The sequence below is a fragment of the Somniosus microcephalus genome, chromosome 16 (assembly GCF_052327205.1).
Source record: "Somniosus microcephalus isolate GS21.2 chromosome 16, FLI_Smic_1.0, whole genome shotgun sequence".
NCBI classification, from domain to species: domain Eukaryota; kingdom Metazoa; phylum Chordata; class Chondrichthyes; order Squaliformes; family Somniosidae; genus Somniosus; species Somniosus microcephalus.
Genome location: NC_141002.1, coordinates 55,104,096 through 55,128,889, shown reverse-complemented (window position 1 = coordinate 55,128,889; position 24,794 = coordinate 55,104,096). Strand labels below are relative to the sequence as shown.

Below are 24,794 nucleotides of genomic sequence, written 5' to 3'. Positions count from 1 at the left end.
CCTGAGTTGATAAAAAAAAAGTCATAGGACGAGCCATCAACTACAGCACGGATAAAGCATTTTGAAACTAAACTACATAACCACGAACATGGCTTTGTTGGAGGCTCTATGATGGTAATTTGTTGAGAAGCACACATCCTACCAGACTCTATTAAAACTTTGGAGATGTCCAAGGCAATGATAACAGATGATTCTCAAGAGTGCAGTTCCAGACCTAAGTAACATGGGCAACACCATCATTAGCATGAAACAGCGTAGCAAATGGCTTACTGGTGATCTTGGATTGGACCAGAACTTTCACAATGATGGATAACTTAAGAGTTAACAGCAACTTCCACAACTTAAAAAAAAAAAATAGATGCAAGGGTAAAAGGGATTACCGTATATTTTTAAAAAGTGTTTTGATCCTACTGGCACCATGGGAATGTCATCTGTGGAATGTAACCAGTCAAGTAAAGTAGATAGTAAATGCTTACTCCAGAGTTTTCTCTTTGGAGTCATGGAGACATTTCAGAGTTTTCATTTTAGTTATTAATTTCCATCAAGATAAATAAATTGGTCAGGACCCAACAGAGCACAGACGTACATGGTCTATTAGCGAGATAGGCTTGATGGGCCAAATGGCCAATTGTCCTTTTGTACTACTATGTCTTAACAATAGTTGCAACTTCTAAGTTACCTTAGCTATGATAGTTTTTATTTCAATATTGCTTTCTTTGCTTCAATAATAAAACATAAGCTCTCAATTATGACAAGGTTAAGAACAAAGTACAAGCACATAATAATTCTTAAACTTTACAGTAAATAACTATACAAGTTCTTAATCAGTTTGTACATTCATTCTCACATTTCTATATTTAGTTTGATCATTGATTACAGGCAGCAACAGAAAGCCCTCACAAAGGCAATAATATACCTTGCTCTAATTAACTATGCTCATAATATGAGACAAAAGCCTTTTCTTGGTAAAGCAGCTCGAGCAGAAATCTCCTTGAGACCATCGCAGTGGGGAGGTGTCCAGTGTATGCTCAATGCCTCCCCACCCACAATGAAGTAACTCCGATTAGGATCTCAATGGGGTGGGGGAGAAAATTTAACTTGCACTCCATTGCTCTATGCCACCACCATTATAAATTAAGAATTTAAATGATAGGATCCGAAGTATTTTTCATGTTTACAAATATTTATTTTATGCTACAGAAGACAAAGGGGCTGAAATTCAACTTTGGCGGGGTGCAAAATGGACAGAAGCAGATCAGCCACCAGTTGTGTACCTCGCCGATTCAATTGTAACTTCCTCTTAATTAGTAACACATCTTTACTGTGTTGGAATCAAGATTAATCACGTTTTCCTTCTTTGACTCATTCCTTTCCAGGATCTCATGCCATGGAACTCCCTATGCAACTCAGTCTTTCCTTCCTCCTGCAATCTTTAACCTATTAAAACTCAAGCTTGGCATCACCTAGTCACTACTTCATATTCACCTCTTCTCTGTCACTCTGCAACCTTGGTGGTGTCCTATGAACAATTGTTTTTACATTTTTTAAAAATTGAATCTCAGTGTGAGTGTCCGTAGGTTGCTATAGTCGGCCTCATTGATCTTGTGCTACTGAGGAAAAATAAGCTATGCTTCTTACTCCTGATCACTATCCACTGACCCCACTACTGGAATGGAAATGTGAGGTGGGGTGGTTGGGAGATGAAAGAAGGGAGACAGAGGGGAAGATGGGCTAAAACCAAATTTCTCCCATGACTATTTAAAATTGGTGCTGAGCCAAGGGATGCAAGGGGTAAATACCTAGACAAGTTCATGCTACAAGCACTGGGATAGAAGAAAATACTGCATGACCATGCCAATAAAAAGATCAGTGCTGTGCCTACTTGTTCAATATCTTGATTTTTTTTTTGTACCAAAAAATACTGGGACTTTTTAATAAATGATGCATTAGGATTTTATCATTTGTATGGTTCTGCATTCATTCAGATTCTACTAAATCTGTATATAGCAGATCATTCCATCACATCACAGATAAGTCAATACAAATAGCTGAATTTCTAGTGGGAATCAATAATGTTTTTTTTTTTTTTTTTTAAAGTGCTCTATTTAATTGACCTGTTAGATTAATTTCTTTTTTCACATCCAATGAGAGCCAGAAGAGAAAATAAACCATATTTATGTATCAGTTTTAAAAAGATAGCGGATGCTTTTGACATGTTGCGCTTTTCCTCAAAGTCCACGTTTGTTCATAATGGAACAGATCCATTCTTCAGGAAGACGTTAGTTCATGCACCTATATACATTCCATTCATTAGGTAATCAATTCTAGTGTAGTGCCTTCTATGATAGGACTCTGCTATTTGTTTACTAATCACAATCACCACTATTATTAAAAATACCAATCCAAATAATAATGCAGCAATCAGTCCACTCTGAACTTCAATTTGTGAATCTTCCATTTTTCCTGCTGATTGGTTCTGAACTCCCAAATGTTGTTTTTGGTCCAGTTCTCCGTTGTCCTTTTTATTAATACGTCCGTTATTTGATACCACAATTGTAATCCCAGTGAATGGAGTTTTAGCAACTGGAATCCTGGATACGGTGGATTGCTGAGTTATCTTTGGTATCAGCTTTGTTGTTGAGACAGTAGTGGTAGTTGTTAAATGGGTGGTTGGAGGATTGGTGGTGGTCATTGATTGAGTGGTGGTGGGTGGGAGGGTGGTGGCTGTCGTTGGCTGAGTGGTGACTGGGAGAGTGGTTGGGAGGGTGGTGGTGACTGGGAGAGTGGTTGGGAGGGTGGTGGTGACTGGGAGAGTGGTTGGGAGGGTGGTGGTGACTGGGAGAGTGGTTGGGAGGGTGGTGGTGACTGGGAGAGTGGTTGGGAGGGTGGTGGTGACTGGGAGAGTGGTTGGGAGGGTGGTGGTGACTGGGAGAGTGGTTGGGAGGGTGGTTGGGAGGGTGGTGGTGACTGGGAGAGTGGTTGGGGGGGTGGTGGTGACTGGGAGGGTGGTGGTAACTGGGAGGGTGGTTGGGAGTGTGGTGGTTGTCATTGGCTGGGTGGTGGTGACTGGGAGAGTGGTTGGGAGGGTGGTGGTGACTGGGAGAGTGGTGGTGACTGGGAGAGTGGTTGGGAGGGTGGTGGTGACTGGGAGAGTGGTTGGGAGGGTGGTGGTGACTGGGAGGGTGGTGGTAACTGGGAGGGTGGTTGGGAGTGTGGTGGTTGTCATTGGCTGAGTGGTGGTAACTGGGAGGGTGGTGGTGACTGGGAGTGTGGTGGTTGTCATTGGCTGAGTAGTTGGAAGGATGGTGGTCATTGCCTGGGTGGTTGGGAGAATGGTAGTTGTCATTGACTTGGCGATAGTTGATGAGAGAGTGGTTAGGAGGGTGGTGGCTGCCGTTAACTTCCTGTTGGTCACTGGGAGAGTCGTGGTCATGTGTAACTGTCTGGTGGTCACTGGAATAGTGGAAAGTGTTGTTGAATGGGTGGAAGAAGTCGTTGACTGAACTGTTGTCATTCGGAGAGTAGTGAGTGCCATTGACTGACTGGTTCTTGTTGAGTGGATGGTGATCAATGGGAGAATAGTGGTCATCATTGGCTGGATGGTGATTATTGGGGTAGGAGTGTGATTTTTGAGCAGATCAGTAGGAACACCATCATCTGATGATTCTTCCCCTCTGTGAGAATGTGTTTCTTTCGTGGACTCATCCAACTCCTTCATACTTGCTAGATCTGTGTGCAAAAATAGAAACATTTGTGTATTTCTGATACAAGATGTTGAAATATGCTAACTCTATGAATTGAAGAGTTTATAGTTTCAGTTAGAGATTCCCCCACATTGCATTCTGCAGAGACAATTTTGAGGGAGTGGTGCATGCTGCTCTGGGGTTTGGGTTCAAACCCATGCAAGACTGATGGGATAAAAGATTCTTCTTTCTGCAGACTGTAAGACTCCCATGTGAAATAATGGTTACGGAGAAGTCTTGAAGCTTTAAGAAAAGCAGAAGCAATTTCTCACCCCATTATTTGGCCACTCAACTGCTGACTTATGCAATTTCTCATCCTCCATCTTTGGTTAGCACCCCGCGCAAAGCTGGCCTAGATATTTAATCTCAGAAATTCCTGAGAGATTGGCCACGACAGATTTGGTAAAAGTTAAGCTGTGGTGTAGCTCTGAGATCTCGTTACTTCTGCATCAGGACTGGAAAATTCCTCCTCCTGTCCAAGTTTCTACACCATACGTTGTAAGGGTTCAGACAATGTGCCTGATTGGGGGAGGGCGAGGTGGTGAAGTCAACTAAGGTTCCTGCTCTTGATCACTATCTAGATTGGGTTTGGCTGTAATGCCCTTCATGGTTAAATAAGCTCGCGACACTCACAGACTAGCCCCACACATGGTATGACCACCTGTGTGAGAAACAGGAGGCCTGCCATTGGATACAGAACTGTATCCGAGCAAGAGTCCGCATCTTCAGGAGAGGAGGGAAGTCTGAGAAAGTGGCTGGGGAGTGGGTGTGGAATCGGTGGCGATGCAACGGAGTTTGTGGTGGGGGCTGAGGACGATGGCTTCCCAATGTTTAATGGGAGGAAATTGCAGCTCATACAGGATGTCAGACAAGCAGGTTGACAACATTGAGGAAGTGCAGGGTTCGAGAGCGGTAGTGGAGAGGTAGAGCTGCGTGTCGTCAGCGTACATGTGGAACCTGACATCGTATCTTCAGATGATGTCGCTAAGGGGCAGCATGTAGATGAGAAATAGGAGAGGGAGAAGCATAGATCCTTGGGGGACGGGAGGGAAAAGAAGCTATTGCAGGAGATTCTCTGGCTGTGACTGGATAGGTAAAAGTGGAACTAAGCAAGGCCAGCCCCACTTAGCTGTACAATGGAGGAGAGGCAGAGGAGGAGGATTGCATGGTTGACCATTTCAAAGGCTGCAGACAAGTCAAGGAGGATGAGGAGTGATAATAACCACAGTCACAGAGGATGTTATTTGTGACTTTGATTCCGGCTGTTTCAGTGCTGAGGCAGGGGCAGAAACCTGATTGCAGAGGTTCAAACATGGAGTTGCGGGAAAGATGGGCATGGAGGGGAGGGAGGGAGGGGTGGCGGGGGGGGGTGGAGGAGTGGTGGGGCGGGGGGGTCCTCTATTGCCAAAATGGTGCCCTCCAAAGCAAAAAAAAAAGTAATGTAGGAAGTATTATGCAACTAAATATCAGTACTCCTTCAAAAAATCACATTTTATAGCAACTTTTTGAACTCAATACCAATTTTAAGAATCCAAATTCTGCAGGCCTGGCCAGTACATTGGTCAAGCACCATTATATATGAACAAGTGCTGGGATCCAGCCTGAAGAATGTGACATTTGATGTGGCGCCCAAGTTACATAATTTTACTATTGAAATGAGGCTTGTGTTGACCACCAGCACAACCTCTAATTCCCTGGTCATTTTCTGCATTGTCAAATGTGGCACTCTGCGAATCGGGATTTCCCAACCTGCGCTCGGACCCAGCAAGGCTCAGCAGCAAAAGCCTTGCAAAATCAGCACTTCAGGTTTCCATCCTACTGCATCATAACCAACCAACTAACTAAACACTGAGCAGTAAATTAATTAATTAATTTGCTATGTGTGAGATCTGTGTCAAAAGTTAGCAAATAACTCAAGAAAATCTGTGAGCATTTTGAGCCCTGAAAAAGTAAAACTACGAAGCTTACAGAATGCATAGCTTCCAATCATCTTTTGTATATCCCAGTATCACCAAGATGTTGAAGAAAATGCATCTAAAGGAATATGTAATTTTTTGCCCTCAGCAAAAACAATTTCCATTTAAGTCTGGTATCAGATTGCAATGGAGAAAAAAAGGCTAAAGAAATTGTATGGAATGAGAAAAACAAGGTTTTTGAAAATTAAAGCAAGAAGAGTCAAATGTAATGATCTTCTCTCCAACCCTCAATTTGCCCTGGCAAATTCATACAAAGACAATTACATCATATCAAATCCTGAGGAATCTATGGGGTCATTTTCAGAGTACGGCCTGGGAGTGGGGAATCTCACCTGCCCTCCACCCCCAGCCCCCTCTCGTTCACAGAAAATGATCCCCAATATATGTTTTGATTTTGACGAGTTATGTTTGTTTAAATTAAATGTAAGTTATTTTAATTGTAATGGTTACTTAAATTGCATTCGTAGCGTGCAGGGTAAATGTTCCAATTGCGCAGTTTCTCAATATGTGCTCCTGGCAGGTGAGGCTTCATGTCAGAAGCCTTCAGTTGGAAAATTTACGCTTACATGTTACTTGGTGGTAGTGGAATGATCTGTACTGTACTGAGTTTCTGGGGCTGTAGATGACCCTGGGGACTGATTTAAAGTCGTACGTACTGCTGTTCTCTCCTGTGGTATTAGCACCCGGTGGGCTTTGCTGATTTTTCTCATTATTTAGCACTCTTTTCCCTCCCTTTCCCTCATATGTAGATTCAAATAAAACATCAGTTTGTTTGGAGAACCTGCAATGAAACCTTAGTTATCCTCAACTGCTCTCAGAAGATATTTTCAGTATTCAAGTGCAGCACGATTATGTACAATTATTTTGAGAATTGATAGTCCAGTAACACATCAGGTAACCCTGTAACGAGTACAACCCAGTTATGTTTCAGCAGATTGCAAGAACCTATATTCAGGTTTGCACAGTTACCTTTTTTTTTGGCGTAACAAAATAAATGAGACCTTCTGTGAATAAAATATGCCTATACTAGATGATCCCAGCAAGAATTTGAGCAATCATTATCTGGGCGAGATAAAGCAGCATTCACCAGTCAGAATATAATGGAGCACGGAAAGCTAACGAATCAAAACAGTTAGAAAGAAAACAAGCTTGGGTGGATCTTGACTTTGTGCGATAGTGTGAAACAGGTGATAGCCGGTCAGCAGCCCATTTTACATCTCTCCCGACTCCAATGGAAATAAAACTCGGGACACTATCGCACAGTCAAGATCTACTCCATTCACTTCACATCCCCATGGTTCTAGGTTCAAGTCCCAGGGTTCATAGAAACCTAGAAGATAGGAGCAGGAGTAGGCCATTCGGCCCCTCGAGCCTGCTCCGCCATTCAATGAGATCATGGCTGATCATCCAAACTCAGTACCCTGTCCCTACCTTCTCCCCATATCCCTTGATCCCTTTAGCCTTAAGAAATATATCTAACTCCTTCTTGAATATATTTAATGAATTGGCCTCCACTGCCTTCTGTGGTAGAGAATTCCACAGGTTCACCACTCGCTGGGTGAAGAAATTCCTCCTCATCTCTGTCCTAAATGGCTTACCCCATATCTTTAGACTGTGACCCCTGGTTCTGGAATCCCCCGCCATCAGGAACATCCTTCCTGCATCTAGTCTGTCTAGTCCTGTTAGAATTTTATAGGTTTCAATTAGATCCCCTCTCATTCTTCTAAACTCCAGTGAATACAAGCCCAATCGACCCAATCTCTCCTCATACGTCATTCCTGCCATCCCAGGTATCAGTCTGGTGAATCTTCGCTGCACACCCTCCATGGCAAGAACATCCTTCCTCAGATAAGGCGACTAAAACTGCACACAATACTCAAGGTGTGTTCTCACCAAGGCCCTGTACAACTGCAGCAAGACATCCTTGCTCCTGTACTCGAATCCTCTTGCTATGAAGGCCAACATACCATTTGCCGCCTTAACTGCCTGCTGCACCTGCATGCTTACCTTCAGCGACTGGTACACAAGGACACCCAGGTCTCGTTGCACTTCCCCTTTTCCCAATCTATTGCCATTCAGATAATAATCTGCCTTCCTGTTTTTGCCACCAAAGTGGATAACCTCACATTTATCCACATTATACTGCATCTGCCATGCATCTGCCCAATCACCCAACCTATCCAAATCATACTGGAATTTCTCTGCCTCCTCATCACAGCACACACGCCCACCCAGCTTTGTGTCGTCTGCAAACTTGGAGCTATTACATCTAGTTCCCTTGACTAGATCATTAATATATATTGTGAATAACTGGGGTCCTCGCACCGATCCCTGCGGTACCCCACTAGTCACTGCCTGCCACTCGGAAAAAGAGCTGTTTATTCCAACTCTTTGCTTCCTGTCTGCCAACCAGTTCTCTATCCAAGTCAGTACCTTACCCCCAATCCCATGTGCTTTAACTTTGCACGCTAATCTCTTATGCGGGACCTTATCGAAAGCCTTCTGAAAGTCCAAATACACCACATCCACTGGTTCTCCCTTATCTATTTTACCAGTTACATTCTCAAAAGAAATTCCAGTAGATTAGTCAAGCATGATTTAGCTTTTGTAAATCCATGTTGACTTTGTCCGATCCTGTCACTGTTTTCCAAGTGCTCTGATATTACATCTTTTATAATGGACTCTAGCATATTCCCCACTACCAATGTCAGGCTTACCGGTCTATAATTCCCCGTTTTCTCTCTACCACCTTTTTTAAATAGTGGGGTTACATTAGCTACCCGCCAATCCATGGGGACTGTTCCAGAGTCCATAGAATTTTGGAAGATGACCAGCAATGCATCTACTATTTCTCGGGCTATTTCCTTAAGTACCCTTGGATGTAGATCATCAGGCCCTGGGGATTTATCGGCCTTCAATCCCGTCAATTTCCTTAACGCCATTTCCCTACAAATACTGATTTCATTCAGTTCCTCCCTCTCATTAGACCCTATGTTCCCTGACATCTCTAGGAGGTTATTTGTTTCCTCCTTTGTGAAGACAGAACCAAAGTATGTATTTAATTGGTCTGCCATTTCTTTGTTCCCCATTATAAATTCTCCTGATTCTGACTGCAGGGGACTTACGCTTGACTTCACCAATCTTTTTCTCTTCACCTATCTATAGAAGCTTTTACAATCAGTTTTTATGTTCCCTGCAAGCTTACTCTCATACTCTATTTCCCCCCTCTTAATTAATCCCTTTGTCCTCCTTTGCTGAATCCTAAACTGCTCCCAATCCTCAGGTTTGCTGCTTTTTCTGACCAATTTATACGTCCTCTCCTTGGATCTTATGCTATCCCTAATTTCTCTTGTTAGCTACGGTTGTGTCAACTTTTTTGTTTTATTTTTATGCCGAACAGGGATGAACAAATTCTGTAGTTCATCCATGCAATCTTTAAATGTTTGCCATTGCCTGTCAACCCTTTAAGTAACATTCCCCAATCCCAATACAATGCGTTGTTCAGAGTGCCGACTGGGAGCAAATGAGGCAGCAACCTGAAAAATAATCGACTTTTTGTGATAGTTCCATAATTTGGGAACACATAACAAGGTTTTTGCAAACCTCAATTGTCCATTTATCACATGTACATTGCAATATCACTCACTAGGATATCATTTCTTTTATCAGCACAGTTTTAACACGATTCAGATCCAGGTTTAGTAGTACAGTATATACATTTATCTAGATCGTCTGATGCTGCAACCAGAATAGTCCCAAAGTTCTCCTGAAGCACAATTACTTGAAATAACAGAAAATGCTGGAAAAACTCAGCAGGTCAGGCAACATCCGTGGAGAGAAATTTGAGTTGACGTTTCGGGTCGAACCCTTCTTCAAAACTGGAAAGAAAAGAAAATAGATCGAAGGCAGGGCTGCGATCGGACAAAAGAAGTGAAAGAAACAAAAGAAGTAAAAGAGACAATAAAAGGTATTCGAAGCTAGACGAGATGGTAATAGGCTGAGATTAGGTGTAAAGTGTACTGGCAGGGCAAGAGATAGCTGCCAGGTGTGAGAGAGAAACAAAAGGAAAGGAGTGGAAAAATTACAAGAAAAAATGTAATAGGGGCCGAGGTTATGATCTGAAATTGTTGAACTCGATATTGAGTCCGGAAGGTTGCAGAGTGCCCAATCGGAAGATGAGGTGCTGTTCCTCGAGTTTACGTTGAGCTTCCGTGGAACAATACAAGAGGCCAAGGACGGTGAGGTCCGAGTGGGAATGGAGCAGTGAATTAAAATGACAGGCGACCGGAAGCTCGGGGTCACCCTTACGGACTGAACGGAGGTGTTCCGCAAAGCGGTCACCCAATCCCTACCAAAGCCTCTTACACCTCCTGACTCTTTAGCTGAGCCTTGAGCAAAGCAATGGGGAAACATCATGGCCCGTAATTTCCGATAGGAGGCTTCCTGCGTGCGGATGCCTCCAATTTTAAAAAATCTACGCCCTTACCTGAGGGCTCCTGACTCTTCTGCTCCTGGGCCTCTCCTGGCGCGCGCGGAGACCCAGATATCCCAGGAGCGCAGGCAGTTCACAAGCGTCCCTGGGATCACATGGGCCAGGCGAGCCAATGGGATAAGGGAATCCCCCTTCATACTTTTGACAGGTAGACCTGTCAAAAGTATGAATGGGGATCACGGAAAAAACATCAAAACATTAAATAATTTTTTTAAATCACGTTTTTAAAATTACATTAAATATTTTAAACAAATTAAATTTTTTGAAAAAAATATTAAAGTTTTTTACGGGGCTAAAAATAAACTTACCTTTTTTCTAAAAGTTTTTTAAAATTATAAATGAGTGAATTTTTAAAAACTTTTTAAAAAACTCTTATGCTGGTAAAAGCAGGCCTTACGTCTGCTTTTACCAGGCGTAAGATTTTTAAAGGTTTTCAACAGGCAGAGGTTCTGCAGAAAGCGGAACTCTCCACCCGCAGAGGCCCTTCTCCAGGGCAGGCGCAGGATCTGTCGAGAGGATTCTTGACAGATCGGAAATGTCGATTTTCAGCGCATGCACTTCGCATGTCTGAAACCGGCACTTGCGAGGTCCCTACGGGCGTGTATACAGCTTGTACACACCCGTAGGCATCGGAAATTGCAGGCCAATGAGAGGGAAAATCCAGGTCTGGCAGCAGTGGAATCTGTACATCATGGTACCAGAAGAATTCCTTCTCGAGGACTTTTATACATTTGAAGTCCTATAAATACTTCACTTACAGTCTACTTTCTGATGTTTAGTGGGCAATAATGGCCTTTTTTTCCCAGGACATTTAAAACAAAACTTACTGTAAGATGTGAATAAAAATTGTTCCACCCCAAAAAATTGTCACCAGTATATTAATAAAAATGTCAAATATTGAAATGAAAATACTGAAAAGGTACTGTAAACGTTGCAACATTGAAACAGCCAAAACTTGTTTCCCTTTTAAGAACTTCATTGCACCTGCAGCTTCTTTTTCACCCACACAAAATGGGTTTTGAAGGCAAAAAACGCAAACCTGGCATAAAAGCGAGGAAATAGCCTCAGGTTTTCATTTAAATACTGGAGTCTTAATGAAACCATGGCACAAAATGTGCTTAAGTACTCCAGCACACGAAATGCAGCTAGCCGGAAAATTGTGGGCAGAAAAAACTTGATGCAAAACACATGCAGGGCCTGCTCGCTCAATCTTTTGATCCTCTTCTCCCCTCCCACCTACCCATTCCACATCGGCGGAGCCAGCACAGCCGAGCACAAAATCTGCTGTCGGGAGCATGCAGTGGGCATCCAATGTTATTTATGGTACAACCCAGCGATAAAAGGGTAGATCGTTAGTCCTGAAACACACAACATCCCACTGCACACATAAAGGTTAGCTTTCAGTTCACAAGAGTCATGGACCTTCATATGGAAGCTGTCTTTTGTGATGTGTCTGAGTAAAGAGTACTGGGAGAGAGCCTGAATTATAACAAGAATGGCCTATTTTGCTAGAAATACAAATAAAGATGAACAAATATGTTTACATTGTTACTAATCAGAAGACCAAAGGAACTCTTACTCCCCAGTTTTTTTAATTTAGTTTTAGTGAAATTATCATTCACACCCATGAATTGCAGATACAGGAAACTTTCGTTTAACCGGAGGTTAAATTTCTGGAAAGCTCTATCCACTGGCAAAATTCAGGAGTCGGTGCAGATAAGTTTTTTTTACTTTGTCACTTTTTGTCTCCAGTCAGGCTCTGCAAGCGTCTAGCTGAAGCTGTTGCTTAGCTACAGAGATGCTTGCAAGCTGCGCCGACTGTTTTGAAGCTGTTGCTAAGCAACAGGGTTTGTTGCTTCAGACGGAGCTCAGAAGCTCCGTATGTTTTAACATTGGCGCTGGTTTCTACGGCAGTTTTGATGGGACGGCACCAGCTCGGTCCCGTCAGTGCCGGATACCAGAAAGTTTCCTGTAATACAGGATGTTACTTATTTTTAACATTAACTTTCAAAATGGCGAGAGCGACCTCCACTAGACTGTGATGCAGATGTAGAACAAGGTCCAAAGAGATCCATGTCACCTAAACTAATGAGGGAGAACTGATTATAGAATGGGGGAACATGCATACCAAACTTTCATATTCATTGTGATGACATTTGTGTATCTGTAAATTAATATCAATGTTCGTATTAAAAGGAAAGCCTATTTGCACCACTAATACTTTCTGCTGCAGATATGACATTCAGATACAATAATGTTTAAACAAAAATATCTTGAGCTTTAGTTTAACACTTTAAATCAGATGGTAGCCTATAAAAATGAATTAAAAGTTACCTCTTTGTATAAAGTGGCTTACATATCCCTTTGAATCCATCAGAGGACAAGCATCTTTGTTTGGACAGTAAAAAAGGTAGCAATTTGGAAATGAAGATTTCTTTCTGGGATCGAATGTCATGAAATTGCACAGGTTTCCTCCTTCCAAACATAAACAGAAAAAGAGTAGTGTTTAATTCATCAGACTTCTACATTATTTGAGCAAATCTACAGTACTCTGCTTTATTAAGGCAAGTGGAACAAACCAAGCCTGTGGTAGAATATCAAGCCAACTGAGGCTGTAAAAAACCTACACTTTGAGGTTAAATTTTCTAACAGGGATTACATCAAAACATGACTGAAAATGACTTTTAAAAAAATATACAGAACCATTTCCTAGTTATATTGGGGTAAGTTTCTTAGTAAATTTTTTTTTTTTTAATTATTCAAAAGCTTTTAAAATGTTCTTAATGTCCTTGCGCCCAAAAGAACCAGCTTAATTTTTAGAGCCTCCTCAAAGGCTCGCGTACAAGCGCAATTAGCAGAAACTCCCAATGGTGATTAACCCATCCTGGGCATAGCCAGTTTTGTGGGCGGGGCCTGCTTCTAGCGCAATGTTCTTTTAAACTAATGCAAAAGATCACGGAAACTCAAGTTGCGCTGAATGTAATTTGCACTTAAAATCCGCAATCTTTTGCGCCGGTTATGTCGACTTTGGCCGAATTACAACGAAAAAAATCAACGTAACCGAGCAGAAATTCCGGGACAGTATATTTATATTTTCAGAATGACCTGCATTACTTTTCACAAAGCACACAGATAAAGGTATCGGCTATACAAAAAGGAACCATTCTGAGTAACTTGGTGTCGCCCACACCCAGGAATCTGGTCATCCTGCCTCAATGTCCCTCAGGACAGCTTAGATGTCTGAATAAGTATAATTGTGTGTTCTTCTCCTCTGGCTTGGTGGCATGCCCTGCTGCTCTCTGGGCACAGATAGTACTCGAGAGTGCATAATTCTGTACTTGGGATGAGACGTTAAACCGAGTCTCCCATCTGCTCTCTCAGGTGGACGCAAAAGATCCCATGGCACTATTTCGAAGAAGAGCAGGGGAGTTATCCCCGGTGTCCTGGCCAATATTTATCCCTCTGGTCATTATCACATTTCATAAACCTAAAGAGACACTTAAACATGAAGACTTGCCGATAACAACATTTAACCTGAAAGGAACAATGTCAAAAGAATGATCATTAACTATTTATCAACAATTGCTGTAAAATCCAATCCATAGGTTGCATCATCATGCAGAGTCTTTATGAACCACTAATCTGTCAACGTGACATGTTTTATGACATGAGTATAACGTTACAGGTATGGTTATCATACTTGTGCAACCAGCACCCTAGATCTTTGGACTTTCAATCAGACACTTTACAGTCTTCTGGACTCAACATTGAGTTCAACAATTTCAGATCATAACCATTTTTTTGGTCAGCAGTTGCTGGTAATGATTCTGCTTTTATCATTTTCAGCTCCTCTAGGCCCACCTGTTGTTTCTTTTATTGGCCCATTACCAACCCCTTTTGCATTGCACCATTATCCCTTTTGTCAATTAATCTCTCCTGCCTTCCACCCTATCACAGACCTTCCCTTTTGTTCTTTCCTCCCCTCCTCCCTTTCCCTGCCTCTGTACTTGCTTAAAACCTGTTGCATCCAATGTCCCCTCTAAGCTGCGCTTTGTTGTGCGCAGCCTGTTTATTTCAATGCACCGCCCCTTTACATTTCTTCGCATGTGCGGTATTTCCAATGGAAAAGCATGTGAGCAGCCTGCGCGGGACCGTGCAGATTACTGGGCGGCTGCACACGCACAGCTTAAAGGGAACACTGGTTACATCCCTAACTTTTTCCAGTTCTGATGAAAGGTCATCGACCTGAAACGTCAACTCTGTTTCTCTCTCCACAGATGCTGCCTGACCTGCTGAGTATTACCAGCATTTTCTGTTTATATTACCCTAGATCTTATGGTAGTTTTCAATTATTCTTAGCAGTCAACTCATCCAAAAGTTATTTTGGTCAATGAACTATTTGTCACCTTATTGATCTTCAAAAACAAGATGCCTGCATACGTTGAAAGTTTGCACTGCATGTAGGTACTGATATATTACACTCTGATATCAGTTACCTTTTCAAATCATTGCTTACCTATTATAAGTAGATCAGTACAGCACTTATTGTGGCACTCCTCCACAGTGTCTGTGCGGAAAGGTGCCAAGCTCTCCAGCCCTTTTGCTAGGCCAATTTTTACGTCAATTATGGTATCCATGGTGTTTGAGAATGTGCACTTGGACTCTTGCAGTAGACTCTTGTGGATCGTAAGTATTGTCAAGAGCAGCAACAGAAATGATTCACTGTGACACCAAACCATACTGACTTATAAATTCTTAGGCATTTAATTGGCAATGACTGCACACATTAGATGCAGAGTAACACAAAGTCGTGGATAGTTCTGAGAATGTGGCGTCTTCAATATACCGACAGTGGGAACCAAGTCCTGCCAATTTACAAATAAGAGAGATTGAATATTGGTATATGGATTAATTGATAGCACTTTTAAATCATACATGCTTAAAATAATCTCAAAGCTGCAGTATTCCTTTACCAATAATCTAGATAACTTTATATCAAATTCTTCAATACACTGATGACGGAAATACTGAAACATATTTAAACGAATGCTAAACAGCTGACATCTGGGGAAAAAAACAAGGAGACGATCAGGTAGCCCCTTCATTGAGGCACCCCCCCCCCCCCCCCCACAGCCCCAAACAAATGAATAAATCCCAATCTTGACTGATATTTGCATTTAAGGGTGCCCCATAGCAAATGAGAATGGATGTCCTCCCCACAATAATTCCGTGTGGTGAGTTGACCAGGCAGCAGCAAAGAGAAACGTGGATGGTTAAACACACCACTGAGCAAGGCTTGAAATGAAGGCTGAGAGATGACTACATGCAACTGCATCCTGATCAGACCTCCCCTGCAGGTCAGATTATTCCCTCCTGTTCACAGTATTTTTTTTTATTCCCCACATATTTCCTGTATACATATCACTGCTAAAACACCAAAACACGAAAAGTTACATAGAATTAACTGAACTGCTTTGATGCACGCATTTTTAAAAAAAAGAATCTAATATTAGCGAGCCACTTCAAGGAGAAATGGTTTTGTGTTATACTGGAGTTCCAGAGAAGATACCCTCATTTACATTACAGGTCAGATTACACAGCACCGGCAGTCACATGAACAACTGCTCAGGCACAGGCTTGTTGTTTAAACATCATGATTGCTCAAAAAGGTCTGTTTAGGCCAGCTAATGGGAAAATTACTTTACTGACCTGTACAGTGGGGCTAAGCGTTCAGCTGACCCACAGCCTGATAAAATGACACCTGCCACTATTGTCAGCAACATTTATGTTTCCCACTGTCGGTGGTACAGTGAAAATAGTACTGTTTGTTTCCATTCCTCACCAACATGAGAACCTTAACAGGCAGAAACAAATTGTGGCTTATGAACCTTGAGAAGACAGAATTCCATTTAAAGGGAAAAAATATCAATGACAGTTAGAGCCCTCGTGTTTGATATTATCTGAACCCACCTTTACATTATAGCTTTTTTAAATTACTCCCCGATATCCATTGATCTATGCTTCATGCTGTACATTTGTTCCCATTTAGCTATAGGGTTATCAATAAGTTGGGGGGGGGGGGGGTGGAAAGAGAGCAAAATAGAAAGGTTGCAGTTATAGGGGATTCGATAATCAGGGGGATAGATGGTATCCTCTGCAATCAAGAGTGCAGAAGGGTGTGTTTCCTACCAGGGTAAGGGATATCTCGAAGCGGCTGGAAAAAAAATTGGAAATAGAGAGTGAAGAACCAGTTATTGTGATCCACGTCTGAACCAATGGCATAGGAAGGAATAGGGAGGAGGAGCTTCATTAAAAAGCAGGACCTCGAGGGTGGTAATCTCTGGAATACTACCTGACCCACATGCTATGTGGCATAGGGATAAAGAGATCTAAATGCATGGCTGAAAGACTGGTGTGGAAAGGAGGGATTCAATTTCATGGGCCACTAGCACCAGTACTGGGACAGGAAGGAGCTGTACTGCTGGGATGGATTGCACCTGAAGTGGACTGGAACTATGATCCTAGCGGAAAGGATAAATAGAGCTGTAGTAAGAACTTTAAACCAATAAAGGCGGGGGAGGGTTCAGGTAGAAATAATAGTAAAAATGATAATAACTGAAAGAGAAGAATAGGAAAGAATGAGAGCTAAGGTCAGACTACAAAACGTGATAAAGATAATATAAATACTCCAGGTTCAGAAAAAAATATAGGAAGTAATAAAATAAGCAACAAGGCGATACAAAAAAAGTATTGAGGTGCAAAAAGGAATATTAAAAAAACTTGCAAGGGATATCGAGGCTAACAGTAAACATTTTAATAAATATATTAAGAAAAAGAGAGTGGCTAAGGGAAATGTGGGCCCATTAAAGACAGATGTAAGTGGTACTGTAATCAAAAATAAGGAAATGGCAGACGTTAAATTAGTAATTTGCATCTGTATTCACAGTCGCGCAAGAGGACAAAATACCAGTGGTACAAGGAAAACTAAAAATAAATCAAGAGGAGGAATTTTTTTTATTTGTTTATGGGATGTGGCAAGGCCAGCATTTATTGCCTATCCCTAATTGCCCTCGAGGAGGTGATGGTGAGCCGCTGCCTTGAACCGCTGCAGTCCATGTGGTGAAGGTACTCCCACAGTGCTGTTAGGTAGGGAGTTCCAGGATTTTGACCCAGCGATGATGAAGGATGATAATGGAGAAAATAATGAGACTTAAGATAGACAAATCTCCAGGACCAGATGGTTTCCAGCCCAGAGTATTAAAAGAAGTAGGTGAGGAAATTGCAGATGCATTATTCATAATCTTCCAATCTCTCTTGATTCAGGAATTGTGTTGTTGGATTGGAAAATTGCAAATGTCCCCCCCATTATTTAAGAAGGGTGGGAGACCAGGTAACTACAGACCTGTCAGTCTAACATCCATTGGGGGGAAGTTACTAGAATCTGTCATTAGGGACAGAGTGACTGAGCACTTGGACAAATTGGAATTAATCAGAGTGAGCCAGCATGGTTTTGTGAAGGGTGTGTCATGTCTGACTAATTGAGTTGATATTTTTTTTAAGGAGGTCACTACATTATAGAAAAGGGAGTGTCTATGGATGTTATCTATATGAACTTCCAGAAGGTATTTGAGAAGGTACCGCACAAGACATTAATAGCGGAAATGAAAGCGTATGGAATTAGAAGCAACCTTGTGACATGGGTTGGAAATTGATAGGGAGGTAGGTGACAGAGAGTAGGGATAAAGGGTATGTACTCTGATTTCAGGGTGTGATAAGCAGTGTTCCCCAAGGATCTCTACTGGGGCTTCAGCTTTTCACCATATTTAAAATAACTTGAATGAAGCAATAGAGTTATATATCCAAGTTTGCAGATGACACTAATTTGGGAGGCAGAGTAAGCAGTGCAGATGGGAGCCGGAAGTTACAAAGGGACATAGACAGATTATGTGAGTGGACAAAACTATGGCAAATGGGAGTTCAATGTGGTCATCCACTTTGGATCTAAGAAAGATAAATCAGAGTATTTTGTAAATGGTGAGAAACTAGGAACAGTGGAGGAGCAAAGATATTTGGGTGTCCATGTACACAACTCACTAAAAGCTAGTGTACAGGTACAAACAGTCTTAAAATTAGAGCCAAGCCATCAGGAGTGAAATCAGGAAGATCATCTTAGCACAAAGGGGAGTGGAAATCTGGAACCCACTCCCCAAAAGGCTGTGGACGCTGGGACAACTGGAGCTTTCAAGACTGAGGTTCATAGATGTTTGTTAAGTATGGGTATCAAAAGATATGATTCAAAGGCAGGCAAATGGGGTTGAGATATTGACCAGCCATGATATAATTGAATAACATAACAGTCTCAATGGGGCTGAATAGCCTACTCCCGTTCCTATGAGAATTCTATGGCGCTTTATTGGAAAACAGTTTGAATTATTTTGCAATAGCCACACAGTACATAGAAAGTTTGGAGTAAGAATTCCTCAGGTCGCTATGTGTAGCAACATGTGCTTGTAATTCTAAAAGGTTGTGATGCTGATTTTGCTAAAAATACAAGAGAAAAATTTCACAAAACACATTGGCGGTCAGCGGTAAAGCAAAGGCATTCGCCGCTGGTCCCAAAGTAAGCTTTGCACAAAGATCTCGAGATCTCTGTGTCGAGAAGTTTGGGTTTTCCAACATTCAATTCAAATCAACAGAATATAGTGGGGATCCCCTTGTACGAGCTGCTGTGACATCAGCTGTTTAAGCAGCCAATCAAAACGCAGAATTCTCACAGACCGCGAGCAAGGGAGTAAGCTCTTTAAGAAAAATTTAAGTTCACAGATCACAGAAACCCCGCAATGCAGATAGAGGCCATTTCGGCCCATCGAGCCTGCACCGACACATATCCCACCCGATCCCCGTAACCCCTACACCAACACATATCCTACCCTATCCCCGTAACCCCACGTATTTAATCCCCCTAACATTAAGGGTCAATTTATCATAGCCAATCATCCTAACCCGCACATCTTTGGACTGTGGGAGGAAACCGGAGCACCCGGAGAAAACCCACGCAAACACGGGGAGAATGTGCAAACTCCACACAGTCACCCGAGGCCGGATTCGAACCCGGGTCCCTGGCGCTGTGAGGCAACAGTGCTAACCACTATGCCACCGTGCTGCCCTTAATAGTTCCTTAATTTTAATTTTAATTAAAATGGATACATTTCACACTGCACAAAATTTAAATTAGTTTTCCAGGCCCATAACTTTTATTGCAGTCAATACGCTGTTAAAACCCCAGTTACACTTAACTCCCCCTTTCAGTCTAACTTTTAGTGGGGAATTTAACGTAAGCCTACTTACTGTGGAAGAGCCGAAGTTTTATTCAGTTTCCCTGATTTGAGAGATTTCACTGATTGCCGACTCTGTGGTGGGGTGGGTGGGTGCTCAGCACAGCCTGTGTCGGAGCAGCGAATGACAGACCGCAACTTCAGGATTTCAGGGCAATGCAAATTCTGGGCCAATCAGTGCATCATTACACATAGCACCATTGGAATTCTTACACCTCTGCGGTTACAAAGAAACAAAACTGATAATTACAGTGTTCAAAAACACAGAATATGTGCTATAGCAACACCGGATTTAGAATTGTTTGTCAGTTTTGTGATGTAAAGGTATGTTCGAACAATAGCTTCCCCCATAACCTGCTCGACCAGCCTGAGTCCGAATCAGAAAGATGGGTTGATACAGGCAAAAGATTAGGAGCAAAAATACAACAGCTCTTCAAAAAATACAATGCTCCTATTCTGTAAGACTGATCCAAACTCTAGTGGCTGTGCTCCACGGTGCAGTGTGGTCTGTCTCAGACAGAGGCAAAGACTGAGAGCGGCTCCAAACTCGGGAACTCAATCCCCTCCTCTTTTCCGCCTTTGCTTTCTTTTTTGAGGGTGGGTCATCACCTCTAAAATCGGCTCAAATTCTTTCCACATACAAAGAAACAACTGCGCAAACTACTTATTTTACAGTAGTACATTCTAAGGTCAATAACTTCAAGAAATACCTCTCAATCCAAGAGTGCCGAACTATGAGTGAAAGTTTCCAACTCGGAACAAAGTTACCCGACGTACTGGTGACGTTGGTGTCATAGAAACCTAAAAAAAAAGTCCGGTTATTAAAATTACTTACTGAGGTATAAGCAATCAACCATTAAAACTTCTTACGTATCATTATACCGCGTTGTGAAAATTCCCTTTATTGAGAATACAAACACTGATACAGTGCTCAACACATACCCGACAGAGTCTGGCCGGGCAGACCCAGACTGAGTGACTTGACTCACAATCCTGTGTGCCTGTGAATATGGGTGGAACTGAATTGCTGTTGGAGGATGTGGGCGTGTTGGTGTGAAATTTAGTCTGACATTCATCCTGACTGAATGGAATGCTGTTGTGATTTCCCCGCCTCCTCTTCGTTAGTACTACTGTATTACCACGAAATAACAACAGAAAACGCTGGTTAACGAGGGAAATTAGGGATAGCATAAGATCCAAGGAGAGAACATTATAAATTGGCCAGAAAAAGCAGTAAACCTGAGGATTGGGAGCAGTTTAGGATTCAACAAAGGAGGACAAAGGGATTAATTAAGAGGGGGAAAATAGAGTATGAGAGTAAGCTTGTGGGTAACATAAAAACTGACTGTAAAAGTTTTTATACATATGTGAAGAGAAAAAGATTGGTGAAGTCAAGCGTAGGTCCCTTGCAGTCAGAATCAGGAGAATTTATAATGGGGAACAAAGAAATGGCAGACCAATTAAATACATACTTTGGTTCTGTCTTCACAAAGGAGGACACAAATAACCTCCCAGAGATGTCAGGGAACATAGGGTCTAATGAAAGGGAGGAACTGAAAGAAATCAGTATTTGTAGGGAAATGGTGTTAGAGAAATTGACGGGATTGAAGGCCGATAAATCCCCAGGGCCTGATAATCTACATCCTAGGGTACTTAAGGAAGTGGCCCTAGAAATAGTAGATGCATTGCTGGTCATCTTCCAAAATTCGATAGACTCTGGAACAGTTCCCTTGGATTGGTGGGTAGTTCAAAAAAGGTGGTAGAGAGAAAACGGGGAATTACAGACCGCTAAGCCTGACATTGGTAGTGGGGAAAATGCTAGAGTCCATTATAAAAGATGTAATAGCAGAGCACTTGGAAAACAGTGACCGGATCGGACAAAGTCAACATGGATTTACAAAAGGTAAATCGTACTTGACTAATCTACTGGAAATTTTTGAGGATGTAACTGGTAAAATAGATAAGGGAGAACCAGTGGATGTGGTGTATTTGGACTTTCAGAAGGCTTTCGATAAGGTCCCGCATAAGAGATTAGCGTGTAAAGTTAAGGCACATGGGATTGGGGGTAAGGTATTGATTTGGATAGAGAACTGGTTGGCAGACAGAAAGCAAAGAGTTGGAATAAACGTCTCTTTTTCCGAATGGCAGGCAGTGACTAGTGGGGTACCGCAGGGATCGGTCCTTGGACCCCAGCTATTCACAATATATATTAATGACCTGGACAAGGGAACTAGATGTAATATCTCCAAGTTTGCAGACGACACAAAGCTGGGTGGGCGTGTGTGCTGTGAGGAGGACACTTTGGTGTCAAAAACAAGAAGGCAGATTATTATCTGAATGGCAATAGATTGGGAGAAGGGAAAGTGCAACGAGACCTGGGCGTCCTTGTGCACCAGTCACTGAAGGTAAGCATGCAGGTGCAGCAGGCGGTTAAGAAGGCAAATGGTATGTTCGCCTTCATAGCGAGAGGGTTTGAGTACAGGAACAAGGATGTCTTGCTGCAGTTGTACATCTTGAGTATTGTGTGCAATTTTGGTCGCCTTATCTGAGGAAGGATGTTCTTGCCATGGTAGGAGTGCAGCAAAGATTCACCAGGCTGATACCTGGGATGGCAGGAATGACGTATGAGGAGAGATTGGGTCGATTGGGCTTCTACTTGCTGGAGTTTAGAAGAATGAGAGGGGATCTCATTGAAACTCATAAAATTCTAACAGGACTAGACAGACTAGATGCAGGAAGGATGTTCCCGATGGTTGGGGAGTCCAGAACCAGGGGTCACAGTCTAAGGATAAGGGGTAAGCCATTTAGGACAGAGATGAGGAGGAATTTCTTCACCCAGAGAGTGGTGAACCTGTGGAATTCTCTACCACAGAAGGCAGTGGAGGCCAATTCATTAAATATATTCAAGAAGGAGTTGGATATATTTCTTAAGGCTAAAGGGATCAAGGGATATGGGGAGAAAGCAGGGACAGGGTACTGAATTTGGATGATCAGCCATGATCGCATTGAATGGCGGAGCAGGCTCGAGGGGCCGAATGGCCTACTCCTGTTCCTATCTTCTATGTTTCTATGAAAAACTCAGCAGGCCAGGGCAGCATCCGTGGAGAGAGAAACAGAGTTAACGTTTCAGGTCGATGACCTTTCCTCAGAACTGGAAAAAAGCAGGAAATGGAAAGTAGGTTTAGTGGCTGGGAAAAGGGGGAGGGGATGAAAGAACAAAAGGGAAGGTCAGTGATAGGATAGAAAGCAGGAGAGATTAAGAGATATTCAAGGCGAGAGGAGGTGGTAATGGGACAGATTAAGGAATAAAGGATGGCTCTAGATGGGGTGTGAATTGCGCTGGCACCACGAATCCAATCTAACTGATTCATATCACTGCAATGGACTAAAAACATTCACAAATACAACAAGAAAATACTGCAGCTGCTGGAAATCTGAAATAAAAACAGAAAATGCTGGAGATACTCAGCAGGTCAGGCAGCATCTGTGAAGAGCGAAACAGAGTTAACGTTTCAGGTCGATGACCTTTTGTTCTGGCGAATGGTCATCGACCTGAAACGTTAACTCTTTCTCTCTTCACAGATGCTGCCTGACCTGCTGAGTATCTCCAGCATTTTCTGTTTTTATTTCACAAATACAATATAGAGCAAGATTTTTGACTCTGTGGGCTGCATGAGTGCATTCCATGAAGCCTTGGGAGGCCACATATAAAGTTGAAACCAATGTTCCATTAATGTACATATGTCAAGCTGCTGATACTAACATATCTTGCGACACCCCTTTCCAATTCTCCATGCCAACAAGAGTAGGATCGCCAGGATTTGGGGAATGCACATGGCCCATCGGCAGCACATTGGACACCACTGGTGCAGGGAAACTGGTTCCTGTTTTTATAATGGGCCGAAATTTGCGGCCGGACGTGCGCTTCCAGAGTACACCACCAACCCAAAAAAAAATACAAAAGAGCCTGGTGGCTCCAGAGCGTCAGAGTCTTCGGGTCTTGGACCTCCAGCCATACGCCTGCGTAAAGGTCCATGGATCCCAGGGAAGCAGGCGGTTCGGAAGCATCCCTTTGATCATGTGGGCCAGGCCAACCAATTAGAAAGGGGGATTCCTCATAAGCTTATGGGAATTCCCCAAATAAATAAATAATAAACACAATTCTAATAACAAATATTCCCATGATCAAAATTAATTAAATGTACCTTTGATTAAACATTTAAAATTAAAATTTAATTTTTTGAAAAATAATAACATTTTAATCCTGCCAAAAATTACATGAACTAATTTTAAATGTTTTTGTATGTTTTAATCACTTAAAATTTTAACTTAACATTTATTTTAACCCTTATGCTTGTAAAAGCAGGACCTACGTCTGCATTTACCAGGTGTAAGGGTTTTGTGGGCATTCGTTGGGCAAATAGCCCAACTCTGCGCCAGCAAAAGTGCTTTTGGGGCTCTTGCGGATGATCTATCGCAAGTTCCAGGTTTTCGTGCATGCACAGCGCATACGGAAGCTCGGAACCTGTGGTGCCATTCCGAGGGCTTACGACATACGCCGTCATCGGCCCTGCAAAGTTCCAGGCCAATGTATCCACGCTAGGATGCCGGATAATTTAATGGGTTAGCATACAAGGCTGTCAACTCTGGAAAATGTTAGGAATTAAGTTTATGATCAGACAATGAAATATTTGCTATATACGATTTAAAATATGGATGATCTTAATCAGCCAAACTCTTTGTTCTCTTTGACATGATGGATCACCTACCTTTGCTGAGAGTCCAAAGGCGGAACTGATATGGCAAGAGTTTTGGGTGTGGTTGAAGGTTATGTCTTTCTCTTAAGATTGTTTCAGATGGAATTCTAAAAGTTACACCCATAATCATAGTTATTGTCAGTCGGTGCTATTGACGCTCTTCTCCATTATATCAAAGTTGCAACCACATAATCCAAAAGACCCTGTGCAAATTGTGTTGTGGCACTGTTGAAAAATAATAAATGCCATTATTGCAAATTTCTGTAATATAACGGCAGTGTATGGTACCTGCCCATTCTTTCTAAATTCCTGGAACATGTTGTTGCCTTATAATTACACTTTTACCTCTTCCACCAGTTCATGTTCAACAACTTCCAATCAGGTTTCCACTCTTCCCACATCACTGGAGCTGTGCTGGTCAAAGTCACAAATGGCTTTCTTGTGATTGTGACCATCGCTCATGACCCTTCCTCATCCTCCTCAACCTCTTC

The 24,794-nt window shown here is 42.3% G+C and overlaps 1 protein-coding gene across 6 annotated transcripts; it reads right to left on the bottom strand.

Annotated features, from left to right (window-relative positions):
- Positions 1-680: 680 nt before the first annotated feature.
- On the bottom strand, positions 681-24,423 carry LOC147106191 (uncharacterized). Of its 6 annotated transcripts, XM_086009062.1 has the most exons (7): positions 20,489-20,594; positions 20,257-20,347; positions 19,560-19,763; positions 15,921-16,065; positions 14,728-15,076; positions 12,546-12,686; positions 681-3,729 (listed from the first exon to the last, which is right to left on the bottom strand). In XM_086009062.1, the coding sequence occupies exons 5-7, from the start codon at positions 14,948-14,950 to the stop codon at positions 2,285-2,287; spliced, it is 1,809 nt and encodes a 602-aa protein (XP_085865188.1). In that variant the 5' UTR covers positions 14,951-15,076; positions 15,921-16,065; positions 19,560-19,763; positions 20,257-20,347; positions 20,489-20,594; the 3' UTR covers positions 681-2,284. The 6 variants fall into 6 exon arrangements, with proteins under 6 accessions (XP_085865188.1, XP_085865190.1, XP_085865191.1 ...); XM_086009064.1 differs by lacking the exons at positions 19,560-19,763; positions 20,489-20,594 and adding an exon at positions 24,316-24,423; XM_086009065.1 differs by lacking the exon at positions 15,921-16,065.
- Positions 24,424-24,794: the final 371 nt, after the last annotated feature.

Excerpts from the sequence above, each read along its gene's own strand:
- LOC147106191 (XM_086009064.1), bottom strand. The coding sequence starts at position 14,950 with ATGGTTTGGTGTCACAGTGAATCATTTCTGTTGCTGCTCTTGACAATA. Across the intron at positions 12,687-14,727 it reads TACTGATCTACTTATAATAG|GAGGAAACCTGTGCAATTTC; the intron begins GTAAGCAATGAT and ends TATGTTTGGAAG. Across the intron at positions 3,730-12,545 it reads AAGCCACTTTATACAAAGAG|ATCTAGCAAGTATGAAGGAG; the intron begins GTAACTTTTAAT and ends TTTTGCACACAG.